We start from the raw sequence: 23,731 nt of genomic DNA, 5'->3' as shown, positions 1-23,731 counted from the left end.
AAAGTAAAACTTTTGTGCGCAAACCAAAACCTGAAGCGCATTAACTAAAGAACTTTGGATATCATGAGCACATGTAACAACTCTCCTCTCTCAGGACAGTACTATAAACCTCAACTGCAGAGTATGGGGAATATTGCAGAAAGGAGGTTAATATATATACATACAGAGAAAAACTGAAATAGTCTCAATAATGGCAGTATGCCTCTTTAATTGAAATTTTCTAATCATGCGAGTAATTGTAATATTTACCTCCAAGATAAAACCCCAGAGTCTAATTAAAGCTGTGGTGATCCCCTTTTTAACATCAGATCCAGAATGTTAGTGATATTTTAGATAGTGTTTAATTCATCAGTTATAATGAAGATGTTCTTGGAGGTGATACTTTTGGTGGTAGTAGGTAAGCATATAATTCTAGTATTATAAAGGTTAGAGAAAGTAAATAATAACCAATAACATTATTGAGAAGGAGATGATTGAAATTGAAAATATTAGATTGGAAGCTAGCATGAGTTATGGAATTGCTGATAGTGTAGGTCATGCATATATTTGGTATAGAATGTCATAATGTGTATAATTAGGCTGCGAGTTAATATCTTGTGGCCAGAAATATGTGAAGACTAGAGTATGGGGTTGCCATTACAATGTGTTGGTGAAATAATCCTTTGCTTTAGACTAGGATAAGAGGTTATTAATAGAAATATAGAAGCAGCATGAATAGTGGATTTTTCCTTTAGGATATCTAAATCACATTTGGTGAAATTGAGCATTTGGGGGAAACAAAAATTGGGGGCCAGATAACAAAGTCATTGGCAAACTATGAGGCTGGTTCAGATGGCAATAGATTACTGCAACATTCAGGGAGAATGAGAACAGCATGACCCTCAATTGAAGAGAAAACAGAAGGTACCTATTGGGTCCAGGTTAGAAGGTGAGATTATTGCTTTATAAAAAAAACTAAATACATTAGCTATGAATACATGGGGCTGCTTGCTAATTTTAAAGCGACAGTAAAGTAAAATTTAAACTTTTATTACTTAGATAGAGCATGCAATTTTATACAACAGTTTACTTGTATTATAACATTTGCTTCTTTTTCTTGGTTGCTGAAGAGAAGATTTAGGATCAGTAATGCACTACTGCAGCCACCAATTATCAGCTAGCTCCAAGTAATGCATTGCGGCTCTTGATCATAAATATGCTCTTCAACAAAAGGTAAGTAAGAGAACAAAAAATTATAAAAGTAAATTGGAAAGTTGTTTAAAATTGCAGCCTACACAATATTTTAATAGGTGAGGGCTTGCTGCTACCATAATGTGTTTGTTTCTAATAGCTATTAGTTAAATGGTTAAATGTCCTGTCATTGGGGGAGATAGTTGAGATATCAGTAAGTTATGGTTTGTGAAGGCCGAAACTATGATTTTTTTAGAAATGAGCTGAAAATTACTTTTTTAACAACTCTAAGTGACTACTTATGAACAGTTTCAAGAGCTTGATTAAACTCATATATTCATCTTCTCTATTTTGCAGATCCACCAAGGGCCAAAATAAGTTTAGTTTATTTCACTGATGAAACAGAACTGAAGTGCAAGGCATGGGGCAATCCACTTCCAACAATTGAATGGTACCGGTGTCCTAGTCAAGCGTAAGGAAACCCAATCTGCTTTATTCACTAATCAGCAAAATAACTTGTGCATTGGCAGCTCAATTGCCTATAAAACTACTGTCTGTAACTTTCCATGCCTGGCCTTGAATCTGGGTCTCCTTAATAGTTCTTTTTTTATTGTCTGTCAGCCATCTTGTAATTAATTTTGCCTCAAAATTTTGCTTTTGCCCTACCCAGAATCCCATCTAATTATCTAGGATCATTTTCATCTGTGCTTGGTCATGTCTTCTGGTTCAGTCTATAAAAGTAAACTTCTTCCATCTAACTGCCGGATTATTGTCCTACTTGTGACCTGTAATCCAACTTTCTTCTTAAACTGTTTTGCTGTGTATTGGCACACATATATAAAATGTATGATTACAAAATATTAATAACCTAATCATCCTAGCTGCTGATTGGTGGCTGCATATATATATATACTGATTGTCACCCATGTGTTCAGTTAGAAACCAGTAGTGCATTCCTGCCCTTTCAACAAATGATATTAAGAGAATGAAGCACATTTGATAATAGAAGTAAACTAGAAAATTGTTTAAAATTGTATACTTTGGGGCATATTTATCAAGCTCCGAATGGAGCTTGATGCCCCGTGTTAAGGCGAGCCTGCAGGCTCACCAGAAACAGCAGTTATGTAGCAGCGGTCACAAAGACCGCTGCTCCATAACCCTGTCCGCCTGCTCTGAGCAGGCGGACAGACATCAGCGGAAATCAACCCGATCGAGTACGATCAGGTTGATTGACACCCCCCTGCTGGCCCCATTGGCTGCGAGTCTGCAGGGGGCGGCGTTGCACCAGCAGCTTTTGTGAGCTGCTGGTGCAATGCTGAATACGGCGAGCGTATTGTTTGCCGTATTCAGCGAGGTCTGTCGGACCTTTGTCTAAATCATTTCTAGCTAAATCATGAGAGAAAATTTTGGGTTTCATGTCCCTTTAAAATGGTTAGTTATCAATGTCATAGAATAGATTTAAATGCCTATTAGAAACAAACAGAAAATACATTCTGAAACTACTGCACTTTAAACAGACAGGCCCATGTCACTTAAATTATTTATCTTACTGAGAATTATTTATCAGATCATAAAAGTTACTAAGTTTTTTTACACACTGGCTGTTGTGTTTGTAATATTCTTGCTAAAATATCCCACTTTGTTCTCTAATAAGTATAAATGTTTTATCTAGCTGGAGTTATTTTATTTGATATTACACAGTATACATTCACCATTGAGCTAGAAGTGTAGGAAAATATTAAAGAGTCCTTCCCGGATGTAGGGAAAAGAATGATCTTAGCTAAATCATTAAATGGCAACAAACAAGTATTAATGCCTGAGTTTAAGATCTCACTCAACAAAAATAGCAGGGAACTTCCTAATCACTTGCTTTTATACATTTGAAATTAAAACTCTAAAATTAGGAATTGCCCTGCTTTTACAGATTTGATTTTAATGGTAAACTCTGACATTAATGTGGGTTTTAGAGCTTTTCATTTCCCCATGTGTTATAAGAAGAGAATTCGTACACATACACAGTATGCTGGCATATATGGTTGAAACACTGTGGCTTACAAAAAGGAGTGCTTTAGCTAGTTGTGCTTGTCACAGGACCACAAAGCAGATACTCTGGAGAAGCAGACTTGGTACTAAAGTATACAGTATTATATCAACAGAAGACAGAAAAACGTGAAAACATAAGGTATATTTTAATGTCTATCTCAATTGGCATCAGAAACCCAGCAGGGATCAGGTATATCAATCAAAAGTTGTGCCAAATGTTGCGCAATACCTTCTGAGACTCAGACAGGGACACTGTTGGACTCTTTGGGGAATATAGAAAATGATATAGCAGAAGGTAAAATGTACTGATAAGGATATTATATAGAGATATGTCACCAATGATCATGACAGAAATTACAGTATTGAAACAAGAAGGTGAGGTTTTGAATATATTAATGGGAGAACAGGACTGAGACAGTGACAAGAGATCAGAGTCTGAAGTAATTCATGCTTAGTAGGTAGCTAAAGTTAACAGATAAGGGAAATAGTATGTGGAACAGGTAATGCAGACATCCCAACTCTCCCTGAAGTTCAGGGAGTCTCCCTGATTGTAATAGCGACTCCCTGATGCCAGCAAATGGAATGCAATCTCCCTGAAACTCCAAGTACCATGATCCAATGTGGCCCAAATCCAGAAAAGTTGTTATTTAAGTAATGCCTTTAGTTGCTGGGACGTTATAGAACCCTCAAAGCATGCATCAGTAACCAAAAAGCCCCCACTGATTTTACTAAAATTAAAACACAAATACTACTTTATTTACTGCACGTTATTAAACTTCATATTCTAAAATATTTAAGCATTCAACAAGCGTACGATCACTGAAAATTTGGTTTGTTGTAAGTGGTTGTGAAATAAATCTACTTTTTTTTAATGTGACTTTAGTGGGAAGCTACTTTAATGATAAGTCTCTATCTTATTTAGGGTTTCAAGGTGTCCAATATATAACTGGGAAGGGGGGTGGCGGCGGCGCAGTAGCGGGTGAAGCCACCTCCCTGAAATGAGTTTTTGCAGGTTGGGATGTCTGGGTAATGATAAGAATAACAAAACAGAAAGGTGGGTGGGCTTAAAGAGACATGCAACTCAAACATTTTCTTTCACCATTCTGATAGAGAATAGAATTTTAAACAAATTAGTATTTTTGTATATTCAAATTTGTTTCATTCTCTTGGTATCCTTTGTTGAAGGTGCAGCAATGCACTATTGGGAGCTAGTTGAACACATCTGGTGAGCCAATGACAGGAGGCATATATATGAAGTCACTAATCAACAGCTAGCTCCTATTAGTGCATGTTTGGTAGATAACCTAGGTATGCTTTTAAACAAAGGCTACCTAAAGAAGAAAGGAAATTAGATAATAGAAGTAAACTGGAAAGTTGTCTGAAAGTGTATGCTCTATCTGAATCATGAAGAAAAAAAAAATGTCTTTCATGTCCCTTTAATTTAACCCCTTAATGACAACTGACGTACCAGGTACGTCATGCATTAACAACCAGTTAATGACAATAGACGTACCTGGTACGTCAGTTGTCTAAGAGAGTGCTGGAAGTGATCGCAATCACTTCCAGCAGCTCTCAGGGTATTGCAGTGATGCCTCCATATGGAGGCATCCTGCAATACCTTTTCAGAAGACTCCGATGCAGAGAGAGCCACTCTGTGGCCCTCTCTGCACCGGTAGCGATGGTGCCGGTTCGTTGGTGGGTGGGAGCATATCAGGGAGGCGGGTGGGCGGCCCATCGCTACCCGGCATCCGGTTCCTGTAAGTGCTATGTGCACGCCGGGTGCCGGGAGCGTGCGGGGGCGCGCGCGTGCGCGCGCGATTAGCTGGCCACTGACACCAATGAGAAGGGGAGAGGGGGGAAAAAATATTAAAAAAAAAAAAATATATAAGGATCTGGGAGGGGGAGGGGGTTGGGGTATTGTGGGGGGCTGCTACACTACAGAAAACATTAAAAATTGCAAAAAAATGCAAAAAAAACACTTGTTTTTGGGGCAAATTGGGTACTGGCAGACAGCTGCCAGTACCCAAGATGGCGGCAATTAGGTAGGGGAGAGGGTTAGAGAGCTGGGGGGGGGGATCATGGAGGTTGGGGCTAAGGCAGGGGTCCATCACAGCTAAAACATTTTTTTTTTTTTTTATTAAAAAAAAGAAAAACTCCTTTTATTTAGTACTGGCAGACTTTCTGCCAGTACTTAAGATGGCGGGGACAATTGTGGGGTGGGGGAGGGAAGAGAACTGTTTGGGAGGGATCAGGGGGTGGGATGTGTCAGGTGGGAGGCTGATCTCTACCCTAAAGCTAAAATTAACCCTGCAAGCTCCCTACAACCTACCTAATTAACCCCTTCACTGCTGGGCATAATTTACGTGTGGTGCGCAGCAGCATTTAGTGGCCTTCTAATTACCAAAAAGCAATGCCAAAGCCATATAAGTCTGCTATTTCTGAACAAAGGGGATCCCAAAGAAGCATTTACAACCATTTGTGCCTTAATTGCAGAAGCTGTTTGTAAATAATTTCAGTGGGAAACCTAAAGTTTGTGACAAAATTTGTGAAAAAGTGAACTTTTTTTTTTATTTGATGACATTTGGCGGTGAAATGGTGGCATGAAATATACCAAAATGGGCCTAGATCAATACTTTGGGTTGTCTTCTAAAAAAATATATATACATGTCAAGGGATATTCAGGTATTCCTGACAGATATCAGGGCTCCAATGTAACTAGCGCTAATTTTGAAAAAAAGTTGTTTGGAAATAGCAAAGTGCTACTTGTATTTATGGCCCTATAACTTGCAAAAAAAGTAAAGAACGTGTAAACATTGGGTATTTCTAAACTCAGGACAAAATTTAGAAACTATTTAGCATAGGTGTTTTTTGGTGATTGTAGATGTGTAACAGATTTTGGGGGTCAAAGTTAGAAAAAGTGTGTTTTTTTCAATTTTTTCCTCATATTTTATATTTTTTTATAGGAAATTATAAGGTATGATGAAAATAATGGTATCTTTAGAAAGTCCATTTAATGGCGAGAAAAACGGTATATAATATGTGTGGGTACAGTAAATGAGTAAGAGGGAAATTACAGCTAAACACAAACACCGCAGAAATGTAAAAATAGCCATTGTCATTAAGGGTAAGAAAATTGAAAAATGGTCCGGTCATTAAGGGGTTAAACAATCTATGCAAGAGTATCTCTTCAGTTATTAGACCCAAAGCAATTGAGCATTTTTTTGAGACAAGAAAGAATTGTTATTGTTTTTAGACTGATAACTTATTTATACTAATTTATGGATCTGTGCTTTTCATATAGATGCACAGAGAACAGGACAGTCCTGTTAACAGGCAACAAGACAACAGTGGAACGTGCAGAAGAAGTGGAAAGTGTTCTAAAGCCTGAAGGGAACCTGGACAAATATACCATTTTCTGTAAAGCTCATAACTTCCTGGGATCAGATTCTGCAGAAACAACATTGCCGCGTAGTGAGTGGTGATCCAATTACTAGTGACAATGCACCAATGCACATTTGTTTTTTCACCTTTCTATCCCTTTCAAATTGCTGCTGTATCTGAATCATGACAGAAGTGGGTTTCATGCCCCTTTAAATGCATATGATGTATGTTTTATTACTAATAATAGAAATAATGATCCTGAAATTATCTTTTAATGTTTCTTTCCAGTAGAAGCGGTGATGATGGGACCTCCGTTTCCTAACACATTATTCATAACTGCTATTGTTGTAGCAGCGCTCCTTCTCCTGCTCTCCATCTTTCTGTATTACAAATACAAACAGGTAAGCAAAATAATTACTGCAATTCTTTGTTTGGTTGTGATGCTGTATTCAAAGTCATGGTTGTTCTTCAAGGTTTTGAGACACCTTTCATGCAAAACTAATTTTTTATTAAAAAATATATATATATTTTGCTTAAAGGGACAGTATGCACCAAAGTTTTTCTTATTTAAAAAGATAGATAATCCCTTTATTACCCATTCCCCGTTTTTGCATAACCAACACAGTTATATTAATATACTTTTTACCTCTGTGATTACCTTGTATCTAAGCCTCTGCAGACAGCCTCCTTATCTGAGTGCTTTTGACAGACATGCAGTGTAGTCAATCAGTGAAGACTCCTAAATAACTTAACTGGAGTGAGCACAATGTTATCTATATGACACACATGAACTAACAGTGTCTAACTGTGAAAAACTTTCAAAATGCTCTGAGCTAAGAGGCGGTTTTCAATGGTTTAGAAATCAGTTTGAGCCTAGCTAGGTTTAGTTTTTCAAAAATACCAACAAGGGAACAAAGCAAATTTGATGATAAAAGTAAATTGGAAAGTTGTTTAAAATTGCATGCTCTATCTTAATCATGCAAGTTTAGTTTTGACTTTACTGTCCCTTTAAAGGGACGCAGAGGCGTAACTAGAAACCACAGGGCCCAGGTGCAAGAATCTAAGAAGGCCCCCCCCCCCACCCCCCAAAAAAGTGAATTTGATACATATCTTTTTTTTTCTTTTTTTTTACATTTAACACAGAAAAAAAATGTGAATCAGATTACGTCTGCAAAAGGAGGTACCCTGTGCCCACAGTCTGTGAGATGGTCTGACCCTCTATTACTGTATATATTGTGACACTGTTTAACCCACCAGTACTGTATATAATAAGTCAGTGACACAGACTGTAATCTGCCGGTAAAATGGCTGGCCTGACCCTACCCGTCCCAGTACTTTATAAAGTGACCACAGTAGTCTGTGACATGGTCCAGCCCCCCCATACTGTATATAGTGGTACTGTATAGACTGACATTGTTTACCACCCGCCTCCCCCATGCTGTAGTAACAAGGTCTGTAATTTGTTGGTTCCACAAACATACACAAACACACATACATAAATACACACACAGTCACATACATACATAGACACACACACAGACACATACATACATACATACACACACACACACACATAAATACACACACAGTCACATACATACATACACACATACACACATACACACATACACACACACACACACACATAAATACCAATGGGTAAAACAGAAACACTAACCCCTGTAGTCAGACACTAGTGCAGCATCATGTCACACTCACATGATATCAGTGCAGGCAGTGGTAGGTCAACGTTTTTTATTGTAAAAAAAAAAAAAATTTTTTTTTTTTTTTTTTTAAAGCTGGGCCCCCACTATTGGGGGCCCAGTCGCAATTGTGAACTATGCACCCCCTGTAGTTTCGTCCCTGAGGGGACACAAATACACACACACCTCTGAACACTTCCTTGTCAAACACCTTGACATATACCATATCACTTTAAAACAAATGTAATACTTTTTTTCTAATAGAAACACTTGAAATAGCATTATGCTTTACTTAGAAGAAAATGTTATTTTTATTTTTAAGTATATGCTATTTCAAGTATTTCTTAGCACACCTTCGACTTTAGTGCAGTTAGAGCGCAAGCGAAAGACAGAAGTTTTGTAGCATGCCCCATAGAAGTCTATAAGTCAGGGTTGCACTATCTCCAACCTCCAGATGTAAGTGGGCCTAAACCTTTCGCTTGAGTGCTTACTTTTTATTTTAAACTTGTAATATAAGAGCAAGAATAGGACAGCTGATTTGACTTGATTGGTGTTAGCACCCAATAGTGTTAATTAGGGGCGGAACTACCATTGGTGCACCAGTCTATGCATAGATGTGTATGCAGAATGTGTACAATTCTATTAACCTCTTAAGGACATATGACATAATTTTTCCGTCATAAAACAATTGAGCAAACTGAAAGCTGTGTCCTTAAAGGGTTAAAGGGGAGACTTATATTAGTGCAGGTTTCAGGTTTATCTATATATCCTCAAAATCACTACACAGAGTAGCATTTATATTTTACTATCGATTACTACCTATGGAGGGGGCCCAAAACTATTTTTGCACCAGGGCAATCTGTTAAGTAGGGTCGCTACTGGTGTCAATAGTATTTTTGCACTCCACTTGAAATCTAGGCCATAATGTATTAATGTGAAGAGGAAGTGGAATACTTGGATCATATCAGAAAATAAACAAAGTCAAAGATGATGATGTTGCACATGAGGCAACTGTTGTATATTCTTCTAAACCTAAACTAATATGAACATTTTAGACAAAACCTGAAGTAAACAGCATATGATACTACATTAGTATAGAAATGGAAATACATTTATTTCTCCCACTGCTGGAATTATTTTTTTACCAGTGTCAATAATAAAGTATGATGCTTTTCCTCTCTTTCAGCAGTGTCAAGAAGAATTTGGTATTTTTTTTTTTATTTTGGGCTCTGGGTCATTATTTTTTAAATAATATAAACACTTCTATGTGGATATGTCAAATAAATATGATAATATTGTGGAATTACATTAAAGTTGATGTTTTTGTTTAGATAATATTATAATTTATGGAAATGTATATGGTCTTTATTTATAGTTTCAGTTATTTAATTTTTTCGCCCCCTGTGTGGCAAAAAATATGGAAATACATTACATGAACATAATTTAGCAAATGCTCAGAGACCAGAAAAAAAGTAATAATTGGTAAATTTATAAGTAGGCTTGATTTTTACCCACCCAAAAAAAAACTGCATGCCATTGTTAGATACTGACGAAACAGGATGCATGATAAAACCAAACAGGAAACATGTTCCAGTGCTTGAGAAATCTCAGCTTGCCCATATATATTGGAAAAAAGCAGACGTTATGGGAAAAAAATCTAAATCTTTCTTACAAAAACAAGAACAGAAAGAAACGAAATATAATTTCTTAAAGAATAGAAAGTACATAGTGTTATTATTTTCTTTTCTAGAAACTGACAATTTATAAATATGCCACCTCTTCCACAAGGTGACCTTGATCTTTACTTACAAGAAAATGTCAGTATGTGTCATATGGCTACAATTCTGCATCAGTCAAAGGATTATTAAGGAGCAATTTTATAGCACTATTGGTTGAACAGAACTACATTTTTAACTACACACTAGGGGCAAGATTACATATGCGCCGCCCCAAATTACATAAAATAATAAAATACTAAATTACAATTAAAATAAAAAATCCTAACAATACTTAAAAAAAAAAAAAAAAACTAAGATTAAATTAAAATAATCTAAAATTACAAAAAATGTAAAAGTCTAACATTACAGAAAATAATAAACCAAATTATCAATAATAAAAAAACTAAACCTAATCCCTATAAAAATAAAAAATCCTCCTAAAAAAACAACCACCTAATCTAATAATAAACTACCAATAGGCCTTAAAAACATAATTTATGTAAGAACTTACCTGATAAATTCATTTCTTTCATATTAGCAAGAGTCCATGAGCTAGTGACGTATGGGATATACATTCCTACCAGGAGGGGCAAAGTTTCCCAAACCTCAAAATGCCTATAAATACACCCCTCACCACACCCACAATTCAGTTTAACGAATAGCCAAGAAGTGGGGTGATAAAAAAGTGCGAAAGCATATAAAATAAGGAATTGGAATAATTGTGCTTTATACAAAAATCATAACCACCACAAAAAAAGGGCGGGCCTCATGGACTCTTGCTAATATGAAAGAAATGAATTTATCAGGTAAGTTCTTACATAAATTATGTTTTCTTTCATGTAATTAGCAAGAGTCCATGAGCTAGTGACGTATGGGATAATGACTACCCAAGATGTGGATCTTTCCACACAAGAGTCACTAGAGAGGGAGGGATAAACAGCCAATTCCTGCTGAAAATAATCCACACCCAAAAATAAAGTTTAACGAAAAACATAAGCAGAAGATTCAAACTGAAACCGCTGCCTGAAGTACTTTTCTACCAAAAACTGCTTCAGAAGAAGAAAATACATCAAAATGGTAGAATTTAGTAAAAGTATGCAAAGAGGACCAAATTGCTGCTTTGCAAATCTGGTCAACCGAAGCTTCATTCCTAAACGCCCAGGAAGTAGAAACTGACCTAGTAGAATGAGCTGTAATTCTTTGAGGCGGAGTTTTACCCGACTCAACATAGGCAAGATGAATTAAAGATTTCAACCAAGATGCCAAATAAATGGCAGAAGCTTTTTTGGCCTTTTCTAGAACCGGAAAAGATAACAAATAAACTAGAAGTCTTACGGAAAGATTTCGTAGCTTCAACATAATATTTCAAAGCTCTAACAACATCCAAAGAATGCAACGATTTCTCCTTAGAATTCTTAGGATTAGGACATAATGAAGGAACCATAATTTCTCTACTAATGTTGTTGGAATTCACAACTTTAGGTAAAAATTCAAAAGAAGTTCGCAACACCGCCTTATCCTGATGAAAAATCAGAAAAGGAGACTCACAAGAAAGAGCAGATAATTCAGAAACTCTTCTGGCAGAAGAGATGGCCAAAAGGAACAAAACTTTCCAAGAAAGTAATTTAATGTCCAATGAATGCATAGGTTCAAACGGAGGAGCTTGAAGTGCTCCCAGAACCAAATTCAAACTCCAAGGAGGAGAAATTGACTTAATAACAGGTTTTATACGAACCAAAGCTTGTACAAAACAATGAATATCAGGAAGAATAGCAATCTTTCTGTGAAAAAGAACAGAAAGAGCAGAGATTTGTCCTTTCAAAGAACTTGCGGACAAACCCTTATCTAAACCATCCTGAAGAAACTGTAAAATTCTCGGTATTCTAAAAGAATGCCAAGAAAAATGATGAGAAAGACACCAAGAAATATAAGTCTTCCAGACTCTATAATATATCTCTCGAGATACAGATTTACGAGCCTGTAACATAGTATTAATCACAGAGTCAGAGAAACCTCTTTGACCAAGAATCAAGCGTTCAATCTCCATACCTTTAAATTTAAGGATTTCAGATCCTGATGGAAAAAAAGGACCTTGTGACAGAAGGTCTGGTCTTAACGGAAGAGTCCACGGTTGGCAAGAGGCCATCCGGACAAGATCCGCATACCAAAACCTGTGAGGCCATGCCGGAGCTACCAGCAGAACAAACGAGCATTCCTTCAGAATCTTGGAGATTACTCTTGGAAGAAGAACTAGAGGCGGAAAGATATAGGCAGGATGATACTTCCAAGGAAGTGATAATGCATCCACTGCCTCCGCCTGAGGATCCCGGGATCTGGACAGATACCTGGGAAGTTTCTTGTTTAGATGGGACGCCATCAGATCTATTTCTGGAAGTTCCCACATTTGAACAATCTGAAGAAATACCTCTGGGTGAAGAGACCATTCGCCCGGATGCAACGTTTGGCGACTGAGATAATCCGCTTCCCAATTGTCTATACCTGGGATATGAACCGCAGAGATTAGACAGGAGCTGGATTCCGCCCAAACCAAAATTCGAGATACTTCTTTCATAGCCAGAGGACTGTGAGTCCCTCCTTGATGATTGATGTATGCCACAGTTGTGACATTGTCTGTCTGAAAACAAATGAACGATTCTCTCTTCAGAAGAGGCCAAAACTGAAGAGCTCTGAAAATTGCACGGAGTTCCAAAATATTGATCGGTAATCTCACCTCCTGAGATTCCCAAACTCCTTGTGCCGTCAGAGATCCCCACACAGCTCCCCAACCTGTGAGACTTGCATCTGTTGAAATTACAGTCCAGGTCGGAAGCACAAAAGAAGCCCCCTGAATTAAACGATGGTGATCTGTCCACCATGTTAGAGAGTGTCGAACAATCGGTTTTAAAGATATTAATTGAAATATCTTCGTGTAATCCTTGCACCATTGCTTCAGCATACAGAGCTGAAGAGGTCGCATGTGAAAACGAGCAAAGGGGATCGCGTCCGATGCAGCAGTCATAAGACCTAGAATTTCCATGCATAAGGCTACCGAAGGGAATGATTGTGACTGAAGGTTTCGACAAGCTGCAATCAATTTTAGACGTCTCTTGTCTGTTAAAGACAGAGTCATGGACACTGAATCCATCTGGAAACCCAGAAAGGTTACCCTTGTCTGAGGAATCAAAGAACTTTTTGGTAAATTGATCCTCCAACCATGATCTTGAAGAAACAACACAAGTCGATTCGTATGAGATTCTGCTAAATGTAAAGACTGAGCAAGTACCAAGATATCGTCCAAATAAGGAAATACCACAATACCCTGTTCTCTGATTACAGACAGAAGGGCACCGAGAACCTTTGTAAAAATTCTTGGAGCTGTAGCTAGGCCAAACGGCAGAGCCACAAACTGGTAATGCTTGTCCAGAAAAGAGAATCTCAGGAACTGATAATGATCTGGATGAATCGGAATATGCAGATATGCATCCTGTAAATCTATTGTGGACATATAATTCCCTTGCTGAACAAAAGGCAAGATAGTCCTTACAGTTACCATCTTGAACGTTGGTATTCTTACATAACGATTCAATATTTTTAGATCCAGAACTGGTCTGAAGGAATTCTCCTTCTTTGGTACAATGAAGAGATTTGAATAAAACCCCATCCCCTGTTCCGGAACTGGAACTGGCATAATTACTCCAGCCAACTCTAGATCTGAAACACATTTCAGAAATGCTTGAGCTTTTATTGGATTTACTGGGACACGGGAAAGAAAAAATCTCTTTGCAGGAGGTCTCATCTTGAAACCAATTCTGTACCCTTCTGAAACAATGCTCTGAATCCAAAGATTGTGAACAGAATTGATCCAAATTTCCTTGAAAAAATGTAACCTGCCCCCTACCAGCTGAGCTGGAATGAGGGCCGCACCTTCATGTGGACTTAGAAGCAGGCTTTGCCTTTCTAGCTGGCTTGGATTTATTCCAGACTGGAGATGGTTTCCAAACTGAAACTGCTCCTGAGGATGAAGGATCAGGCTTTTGTTCTTTGTTGAAACGAAAGGAACGAAAACGATTATTAGCCCTGCTTTTACCTTTAGATTTTTTATCCTGTGGTAAAAAAGTTCATTTCCCACCAGTAACAGTTGAAATAATGGAATCCAACTGAGAACCAAATAATTTGTTACCCTGGAAAGAAATGGAAAGTAAAGTTGATTTAGAAGCCATATCAGCATTCCAAGTTTTAAGCCATAAAGCTCTTCTAGCTAAAATAGCTAGAGACATAAACCTGACATCAACTCTGATAATATCAAAAATGGCATCACAGATAAAATTATTAGCATGCTGTAGAAGAATAATAATATCATGAAAATCATGATGTGTTACTTGTTGCGCTAAAGTTTCCAACCAGAAAGTTGAAGCTGCAGCAACATCAGCCAAAGATATAGCAGGTCTAAGAAGATTACCTGAACACAGATAAGCTTTTCTTAGAAAGGATTCAATTTTCCTATCTAAAGGATCCTTAAACGAAGTACCATCTGACGTAGGAATAGTAGTACGTTTAGCAAGGGTAGAAATAGCCCCATCAACTTTAGGGATTTTGTCCCAAAATTCTAATCTGTCAGACGGCACAGGATATAATCGCTTAAAACGTTTAGAAGGAGTAAATGAATTACCCAATTTATCCCATTCTTTGGAAATTACTGCAGAAATAGCATTAGGAACAGGAAAAACTTCTGGAATAACCACAGGAGCTTTAAATACCTTATCCAAACGTTTAGAATTAGTATCAAGAGGACCAGAATCCTCTATTTCTAAAGCAATTAGTACTTCTTTAAGTAAAGAACGAATAAATTCCATTTTAAATAAATATGAAGATTTATCAGCATCAACCTCTGAGACAGAATCCTCTGAACCAGAAGAGTCATCAGAATCAGAATGATGATGTTCATTTAAAAATTCATCTGTAGGGAGAGAAGTTTTAAAAGATTTTTTACGTTTACTAGAAGGAGAAATAACAGACATAGCCTTCTTTATGGATTCAGAAACAAAATCTCTTATATTATCAGGAACATTCTGCACCTTAGATGTTGAAGGAACTGCAACAGGCAATGGTACTTTACTAAAGGAAATATTATCTGCTTTAACAAGTTTGTCATGACAATCAATACAAACAACAGCTGGAGGAATAGCTACCAAAAGTTTAAAGCAGATACACTTAGCTTTGGTAGATCCAGCACTAGACAGCGATTTTCCTGTAGTATCTTCTGACTCAGATGCAACGTGAGACATCTTGCAATATGTAAGAGAAAAAACAACATATATATATAAAGCAAAATTGATCAAATTCCTTAAATGACAGTTTCAGGAATGGGAAAAAATGCCAAAGAACAAGCTTCTAGCAACCAGAAGCAATGAAAAATGAGACTTAAATAATGTGGAGACAAAAGCGACGCCCATATTTTTCGCGCCAATAAGACGCCCACATTATTTGGCGCCTAAATGCTTTTTGGCGCCAAAATGACGCCACATCCGGAACGCCGACATTTTTGGCGCAAAATAACGTCAAAAAATGACTCAACTTCCGGCGACACGTATGACGCCGGAAACGGAAACAAATTTTTTTTTTGTGCCAAAAAAGTCCGCGCCAAGAATGACGCAATAAAATGAAGCATTTTCAGCCCCCGCGAGCCTAACAGCCCACAGGGAAGAGTCAAATTTTTGAAGGTAAGAAAAAATGATTAAATCAAATGCATTATCCCAAATATGAAACTGACTGTCTGAAAATAAGGAAAGTTGAACATTCTGAGTCAAGGCAAATAAATGTTTGAATACATATATTTAGAACTTTATAAACAAAGTGCCCAACCATAGCTTAGAGTGTCACAGAAAATAAGATTTACTTACCCCAGGACACTCATCTACATGTTTGTAGAAAGCCAAACCAGTACTGAAACGAGAATCAGTAGAGGTAATGGTATATATAAGAGTATATCGTCGATCTGAAAAGGGAGGTAAGAGATGAATCTCTACGACCGATAACAGAGAACCTATGAAATAGACCCCGTAGAAGGAGATCACTGCATTCAAATAGGCAATACTCTCCTCACATCCCTCTGACATTCACTGCACGCTGAGAGGAAAACCGGGCTCCAACTTGCTGTGGAGCGCATATCAACGTAGAATCTAGCACAAACTTACTTCACCACCTCCATCGGAGGCAAAGTTTGTAAAACTGAATTGTGGGTGTGGTGAGGGGTGTATTTATAGGCATTTTGAGGTTTGGGAAACTTTGCCCCTCCTGGTAGGAATGTATATCCCATACGTCACTAGCTCATGGACTCTTGCTAATTACATGAAAGAAATGGCTTTTTGTAGGGCATTGCCCTAAATTAAAGGGACACTCAGGCTTTATTACATTTTCATGATTCAGATACAGCATGTAATTTTAAACAACTTTGCAATTTACTTCCATTAAAAAAAATGTGCACAGTCTTTTATATTTACACTTTTTTTTGAGTCACCAGCTCCTACTGAGCATGTGCAAGAACTCAGACTATTCGTATATATGCATTTGTGATTGGCTGATTGCTATAACATGGTACAGGGGGAGTGGAAATATACATAACTTTAAAATGTGTTATAAAAGAATCTACTACTCATTTGAAATTCAGAGTAAATGCTATTGTATGGTCTTGTTATCTTGCATTTGTTGATTATGCAAATCTGCTGTGTTTACTGGTCCTTTAAACAGCTCTTTTGCATTAAAAAAAATACTAAGGCCTAGATTTGGAGTTCGGCGGTAGCCGTCAAAACCAGCGTTAGAGGCTCCGCTGGTATTTGGAGTCAGTGATTAAAGGGTCTAACGCTCACTTTTCAGCCGCGACTTTTCCATACCGCAGATCCCCCTACGCCATTTGCGTATCCTATCTTTTCAATGGGATCTTTCTAACGCCGGTATTTAGAGTCGTTTCTGAAGTGAGCGTTAGAGCTCTAACGACAAAATTCCAGCCGCCTGAAAATAGCAGGAGTTAAGAGCTTTCTGGCTAACGCCGGTTCATAAAGCTCTTAACTACTGTACCCTAAAGTACACTAACACCCATAAACTACCTATGTACCCCTAAACCGATCTCCCCCCACATCGCCGCCACTCGATTAAAATTTTTAACCCCTAATCTGCCGACCGCCACCTACGTTATACTTATGTACCCCTAATCTGCTGCCCCTAACCCCGCCGACCCCTGTATTACATTTATTAACCCCTAACCTGCCCCCCACAACGTCGCCGCCAGCTACTTAAAATAATTAACCCCTAATCTTCCGACCGCAAAGCGCCGCCACCTACGTTATCCCTATGTACCCCTAATCTGCTACCCCTAACACCGCCGACCCCTATATTATATTTATTAACCCCTAATCTGCCCCCCTCAACGTCACCGACACCTGCCTACACTTATTAACCCCTAATCTGCCGAGCGGACCTGAGCGCTACTATAATAAAGTTATTAACCCCTAACCCGCCTCACTAACCCTATAATAAATAGTATTAACCCCTAATCTGCCCTCCCTAACATCGCCGACACCTAACTTCAATTATTAACCCCTAATCTGACGACCGGAGCTCACCGCTATTCTAATAAATTGATTAACCCCTAAAGCTAAGTCTAACCCTAACACTAACACCCCCCTAACTTAAATATAATTTACATCTAACGAAATTAATTAACTCTTATTAAATAAATTATTCCTATTTAAAGCTAAATACTTACCTGTAAAATAAATCCTAATATAGCTACAATATAAATTATAATTATATTATAGCTATTTTAGGATTAATATTTATTTTACAGGCAACTTGGTATTTATTTTAACTAGGTACAATAGCTATTAAATAGTTAAGAACTATTTAATAGTTACCTAGTTAAAATAATAACAAATTTACCTGTAAAATAAATCCTAACCTAAGATATAATTAAACCTAACACTACCCTATCAATAAAATAATTAAATAAACTACCTACAATTACCTACAATTAACCTAACACTACACTATCAATAAATTAATTAAACACAATTGCTACAAATAAATACAATTAAATAAACTAGCTAAAGTACAAAAAATAAAAAAGAACTAATTTACAAAAAATAAAAAAATATTTACAAACATAAGAAAAATATTACAACAATTACACCTACTCTAAGCCCCCTAATAAAATAACAAAGCCCCCCAAAATAAAAAATTCCCTACCCTATTCTAAATTAAAAAAGTTACAAGCTCTTTTACCTTACCAGCCCTGAACAGGGCCCTTTGCGGGGCATGCCCCAAGAATTTCAGCTCTTTTGCCTGTAAAAGAATAAATACAATACCCCCCCCCAACATTACAACCCACCACCCACATACCCCTAATCTAACCCAAACCCCCCTTAAATAAACCTAACACTAAGCCCCTGAAGATCTTCCTACCTTGTCTTCACCATCCAGGTATCACCGATCCGTCCTGGCTCCAACATCTTCATCCAACCCAAGCGGGGGTTGGCGATCCATCATCCGGTGCTGAAGAGGTCCAGAAGAGGCTCCAAAGTCTTCCTCCTATCCGGCAAGAAGAGGACATCCGGACCGGCAAACATCTTCTCCAAGCGGCATCTTCGATCTTCTTCCATCCGGTGCGGAGCGGGTCCATCTTGAAGCAGGCGACGCGGATCCATCCTCTTCTTCCGTTGTCTCCCGACTAATGACGGTTCCTTTAAGGGACGTCATCCAAGATGGCGTCCCTCGAATTCTGATTGGCTGATAGGATTGGCTGTTCCGATCAGCCAATAGAATGCGAGCTCAATCTGATTGGCTGATTGGATCAGCCAATCGGATTGAACTTGATTCTGATTGGCTGATTCCATCAGCCAATCAGAAAATTCCTACCTTAATTCCGATTGGCTGATAGAATCCTATCAGCCAATCGGAATTCGAGGGACGCCATCTTGGATGACGTCCCTTAAAGGAACCGTCATTAGTCGGGAGACAACGGAAGAAGAGGATGGATCCGCGTCGCCTGCTTCAAGATGGACCCGCTCCGCACCGGATGGAAGAAGATCGAAGATGCCGCTTGGAGAAGATGTTTGCCGGTCCGGATGTCCTCTTCTTGCCGGATAGGAGGAAGACTTTGGAGCCTCTTCTGGACCTCTTCAGCACCGGATGATGGATCGCCAACCCCCGCTTGGGTTGGATGAAGATGTTGGAGCCAGGACGGATCGGTGAACCTGGTATGGTGAAGACAAGGTAGGAAGATCTTCAGGGGCTTAGTGTTAGGTTTATTTAAGGGGGGTTTGGGTTAGATTAGGGGTATGTGGGTGGTGGGTATTGTATTTATTCTTTTACAGGCAAAAGAGCTGAAATTCTTGGGGCATGCCCCGCAAAGGGCCCTGTTCAGGGCTGGTAAGGTAAAAGAGCTTGTAACTTTTTTAATTTAGAATAGGGTAGGGAATTTTTTATTTTGGGGGGCTTTGTTATTTTATTAGGGGGCTTAGAGTAGGTGTAATTAGTTTAAAATTGTTGTAATATTTTTCTTATGTTTGTAAATATTTTTTTATTTTTTGTAACTTAGTTCTTTTTTATTTTTTGTACTTTAGCTAGTTTATGTAATTGTATTTATTTGTAGCAATTGTGTTTAATTAATTTATTGATAGTGTAGTGTTAGGTTAATTGTAGGTAATTGTAGGTAGTTTATTTAATTATTTTATTGATAGGGTAGTGTTAGGTTTAATTATATCTTAGGTTAGGATTTATTTTACAGGTAAATTTGTTATTATTTTAACTAGGTAACTATTAAATAGTTCTTAACTATTTAATAGCTATTGTACCTAGTTAAAATAAATACCAAGTTGCCTGTAAAATAAATATTAATCCTAAAATAGCTATAATATAATTATAATTTATATTGTAGCTATATTAGGATTTATTTTACAGGTAAGTATTTAGCTTTAAATAGGAATCATTTATTTAATAAGAGTTAATTAATTTCGTTAGATGTAAATTATATTTAAGTTAGGGGGGTGTTAGTGTTAGGGTTAGACTTAGCTTTAGGGGTTAATCAATTTATTAGAATAGCGGTGAGCTCCGCTCGGAAGATTAGGGGTTAATAATTGAAGGTAGGTGTCGGCGATGTTAGGGAGGGCAGATTAGGGGTTAATACTATTTATGATAGGGTTAGTGAGGCGGATTAGGGGTTAATAACTTTATTATAGTAGCGCTCAGGTCCGCTCGGCAGATTAGGGGTTAATAAGTGTAGGCAGGTGTCGGCGACGTTGAGGGGGGCAGATTAGGGGTTAATAAATATAATATAGGGGTCGGCGATGTTAGGGCAGCAGATTAGGGGTACATAGGGATAACGTAGGTTGCGGCGGTTTACGGAGCGGCAGATTAGGGGTTAAAAAAAATATGCAGGGGTCAGCGATAGCGGGGGCGGCAGAATAGGGGTTAATAAGTGTAAGGTTAGGGGTGTTTAGACTCGGGGTACATGTTAGAGTGTTAAGTGCAGACGTAGGAAGTGTTTCCCCATAGGAAACAATGGGGCTGCGTTAGGAGCTGAACGCTGCTTTTTTGCAGGTGTTAGGTTTTTTTTCAGCTCAAACAGTCCCATTGTTTCCTATGGGGGAATCGTGCACGAGCACGTTTTTGAGGCTGGCCGCGTCCGTAAGCAACGCTGGTATCGAGAGTTGCATTTGCGGTAAAAATGCTCTACGCTCCTTTTTTGGAGCCTAACGCAGCATTTGTTTGAACTCTCGATACCAGAGTTAATTTTATGGTGCGGCCAGAAAAAAGCCTGCGGAGCGTTAACAGCCCTTTTACCGCCAAACTCCAAATCTAGGCCTAAGTTCCCCTTCTAACAGTAAAACCCCCCACCCACCAAACCTCCCAAAATAAAAACAAAACTAACACTAACAATTCCTAAACTACCCATTGCCCCTAAAGGGGCATTTGTATGGGCATTTCCCTTAAAAGGGCATTCAGCTCTTTTACTGCCCTTAAAAGGGCATTCAGCTCTTTTACAAATGCCCATTAAATCCCTAATCTAAAAAATAAAAAAATCCTAACTCTAATCCCCAAATAGGTAAACACCATTGCAGAAGTCCGGCGTAGAAGGTCCTCTTCCAGGCGGCGGTGAAGTCTTCTTGGAACCGGCGACATCTTCCATCTTCATCCAGGACCAAGCTAATAGGATTTCAGTAGCTCTCATCCTATTGGCTGATTTGAATTTGAAGATTCAAATAAGTCAATAAGATTTCAGTAGATCTCATCCTATTGGCTGATTTGAATTTGAAGATTCAAATCAGCCAATAGGAATGCAAGTGACGCCATATTTAAATGTGTAACTTGCATTCAATATTCAGTGTACGGCGGTGATCGTACGAGAGGATCCTCCACGCTCCATGGCTCTGCGGTCGTCGGTCTTCAGTTCCGTGGTTATCTCCACTCCGCACCGGCTTGATCCTGGATGAAGATGGAAGATGTCACCAGTTCCAAGAAAACTTCACTGCCACCTGGAAGAGGACATTCTCCGCCGAACTTCAGGAACGGTGAGTACCTATTTGGAGCTTAGAGTTAGAATTTAAATTTTTTTAGTTTAGGGATTTTGGGCACTTGTAAAAGAACTGAATGCCCTTTTAAGGGCAGAAAAAGAGCTGAATGCCCTTTTAAGGACAATGCCTATACAAATGCCCCTTTAGGGGCAATGGGTAGTTAAGATTTTGTAGTGTTAGTTTTTTTTTTGGGGGGGGGGTTTGGTGGGTGGTGGTTTTACTGTTAGAGGGGGGACTTAGTATTTTTTAAGATAAAAGAGCTGTTAACTTAGGGCAATGCCCTACAAAAGGCCCTTTTAAGGGCTATTGGTAGTTTAGTTTAGATTAGGGGGTGTTTTTATTTTGGGGGAGCTTTTTTATTTTCATAGGGATTAGGTTTAAAAAAAAATATTTTTGATAATTGTGATGTGGATTAATGGCAGTTTAGGGGTTAATAGATTTATTAGGTTAATTGTGATGTGGGTTAATGGCAGATTAGGGGTTAATAATTTAATTAGGTTAATTGCAATGTGGGTGAATGGCGGGTTAGGGGTTAATAGTTTAATTAGGCATATTGCGTTGTGGGGGTTATCGGTTTAGGGGTTAATACTTTTATTATTAGTTGTGATGTGGGGGGATTGCGGATATAGGGGTATTTATGTATCGGGTTTATTTTTGGGAGTCTTGTTAGACTTTTACAGGAGATTTAACTTTTTTTTTATTTTCTTAGGCCGCCGGCAGTTTGTAACGTGCCATAAGTCACTGGCGACTCCAGAAATTTGTATTTGCGCACATTTCTGGATATTGCTAGTTTATCCGACTTACGGCACTTTATGAACTGCCAGCAGGGTTTATGTGATTCCCCGATGTGTGAGGGGAAATTACAGGCGGATACGCTGAAGCCTGCGCCGCATATGTAATCTTTCCTAAAGCTAGCTTTTTAAAGGAACAGTAAACACTCTAAGATTGTAATATAAAATCTATATGCATAGTATAACAACTTTGCAGTAATTTAAGTTTACAAAATATTGTGGATTTTCCAGTCCTGAAAACTGAAAGAGTACATCTGTGGCTTGACAAGCCTGACCTTGTCACATATCTGTCCCTAAATTGCGGTTTGCTATGTGATTGTTTTCCACTGAAGCCAAGCAATGGAGATGTTTGTTAAAGGGGCAGTCTACTCCAATTTTTTTTAAAAAAGACAGATGATCCCTTTATTACCCATTGCCCAGTTTTGTATAGCCAACACAGTTATATTAATATACTTTTTACCTCTGTGATTACCTTGTATCTAAGCTTCTACAGAATGACCCTTTATCTCATGGCTTTTTACGAGTTGCATTTTAGCCAATCAGTGAGTTCTCAATTGTAACTCCACAGGAGTGAGCACAGTGTTATCTATATGGTACACATTAACTCTGTCTTGCTGTGAAAAGCGATAGAGATAAAGGTGGCCTGCAGGGGCTTAAAAACAGGCAGAGATTTAGAGTTTTATATGTTATAAAGTATATAACTATAACAATATTGGTTATGCAAAGCCAGGGTCGGCTCTAAGGGGGGACATTGGGGGGCAATGCCCCCCCCCCCGAATGGAATGCTGTGCCCCCCAGGGCAAAATAAGTGATTTAAATTTTTTTTTTTACATTTTAAAAGTGACGGAACGTCCAGGGTCCCAAATGTTGCTTTAACCATTTGCAGCCACTGGACCCTGGAGATCCGCCACTGGAGGGCCCAGCTAATCTCTTTACTCTCCTCTATTTACAACCAGATAACAAATAAAGTTGCATGTCCCTGCTGGTGCTCTCACAGTTAACCTAGGACTTGCACTGCCCCTCCTCCTGCTAGCCCACTTACTACAGAGTTGAAGTGAGATGATGACATCATCAGACCTCTGCAGGAAGTGCTGGGAGAAGCTAACAGTCAGTGAGAGGGAAGGCAGAAGTAATTTTGTGAAAACACAGCCGTATAACCAATGTGTGTGTGAGAGTAGTATCCCTTCCCTATTGTGCTTTATATCCTGGCAGCCACAGATAAAGAAGCAAATTGGGAATTCCTTGGTTTCCCCACTGCAGGTCACACAAAACAAGTGTGCATTGTGCCTGCTTCATCTGCAGTGATCAGTGTAAAATGTGTGTCAGATTATAGGTGCTCAAATAAACACACTTCAAAT

General features: G+C 38.4%; 1 protein-coding gene across 1 annotated transcript in view; it reads left to right on the top strand.

Annotated features, from left to right (window-relative positions):
• The window catches only part of CSF1R (colony stimulating factor 1 receptor), a 262,226-nt gene that overhangs the window by 164,901 nt on the left and 73,594 nt on the right, over positions 1-23,731 (top strand). Inside the window, exons 8-10 of the mRNA XM_053718651.1 lie at positions 1,528-1,642; positions 6,515-6,684; positions 6,883-6,995. Coding sequence (XP_053574626.1) covers positions 1,528-1,642; positions 6,515-6,684; positions 6,883-6,995 — 398 coding nt within the window. The remainder of the gene's footprint in view (positions 1-1,527; positions 1,643-6,514; positions 6,685-6,882; positions 6,996-23,731) is intronic.

Source organism: Bombina bombina, chromosome 6 (assembly GCF_027579735.1).
Source record: "Bombina bombina isolate aBomBom1 chromosome 6, aBomBom1.pri, whole genome shotgun sequence".
NCBI classification, from domain to species: Eukaryota; Metazoa; Chordata; class Amphibia; order Anura; family Bombinatoridae; genus Bombina; species Bombina bombina.
Note: the sequence above shows the minus strand (reverse complement) of the source record. Positions and strands in the feature narration are given on the sequence as shown.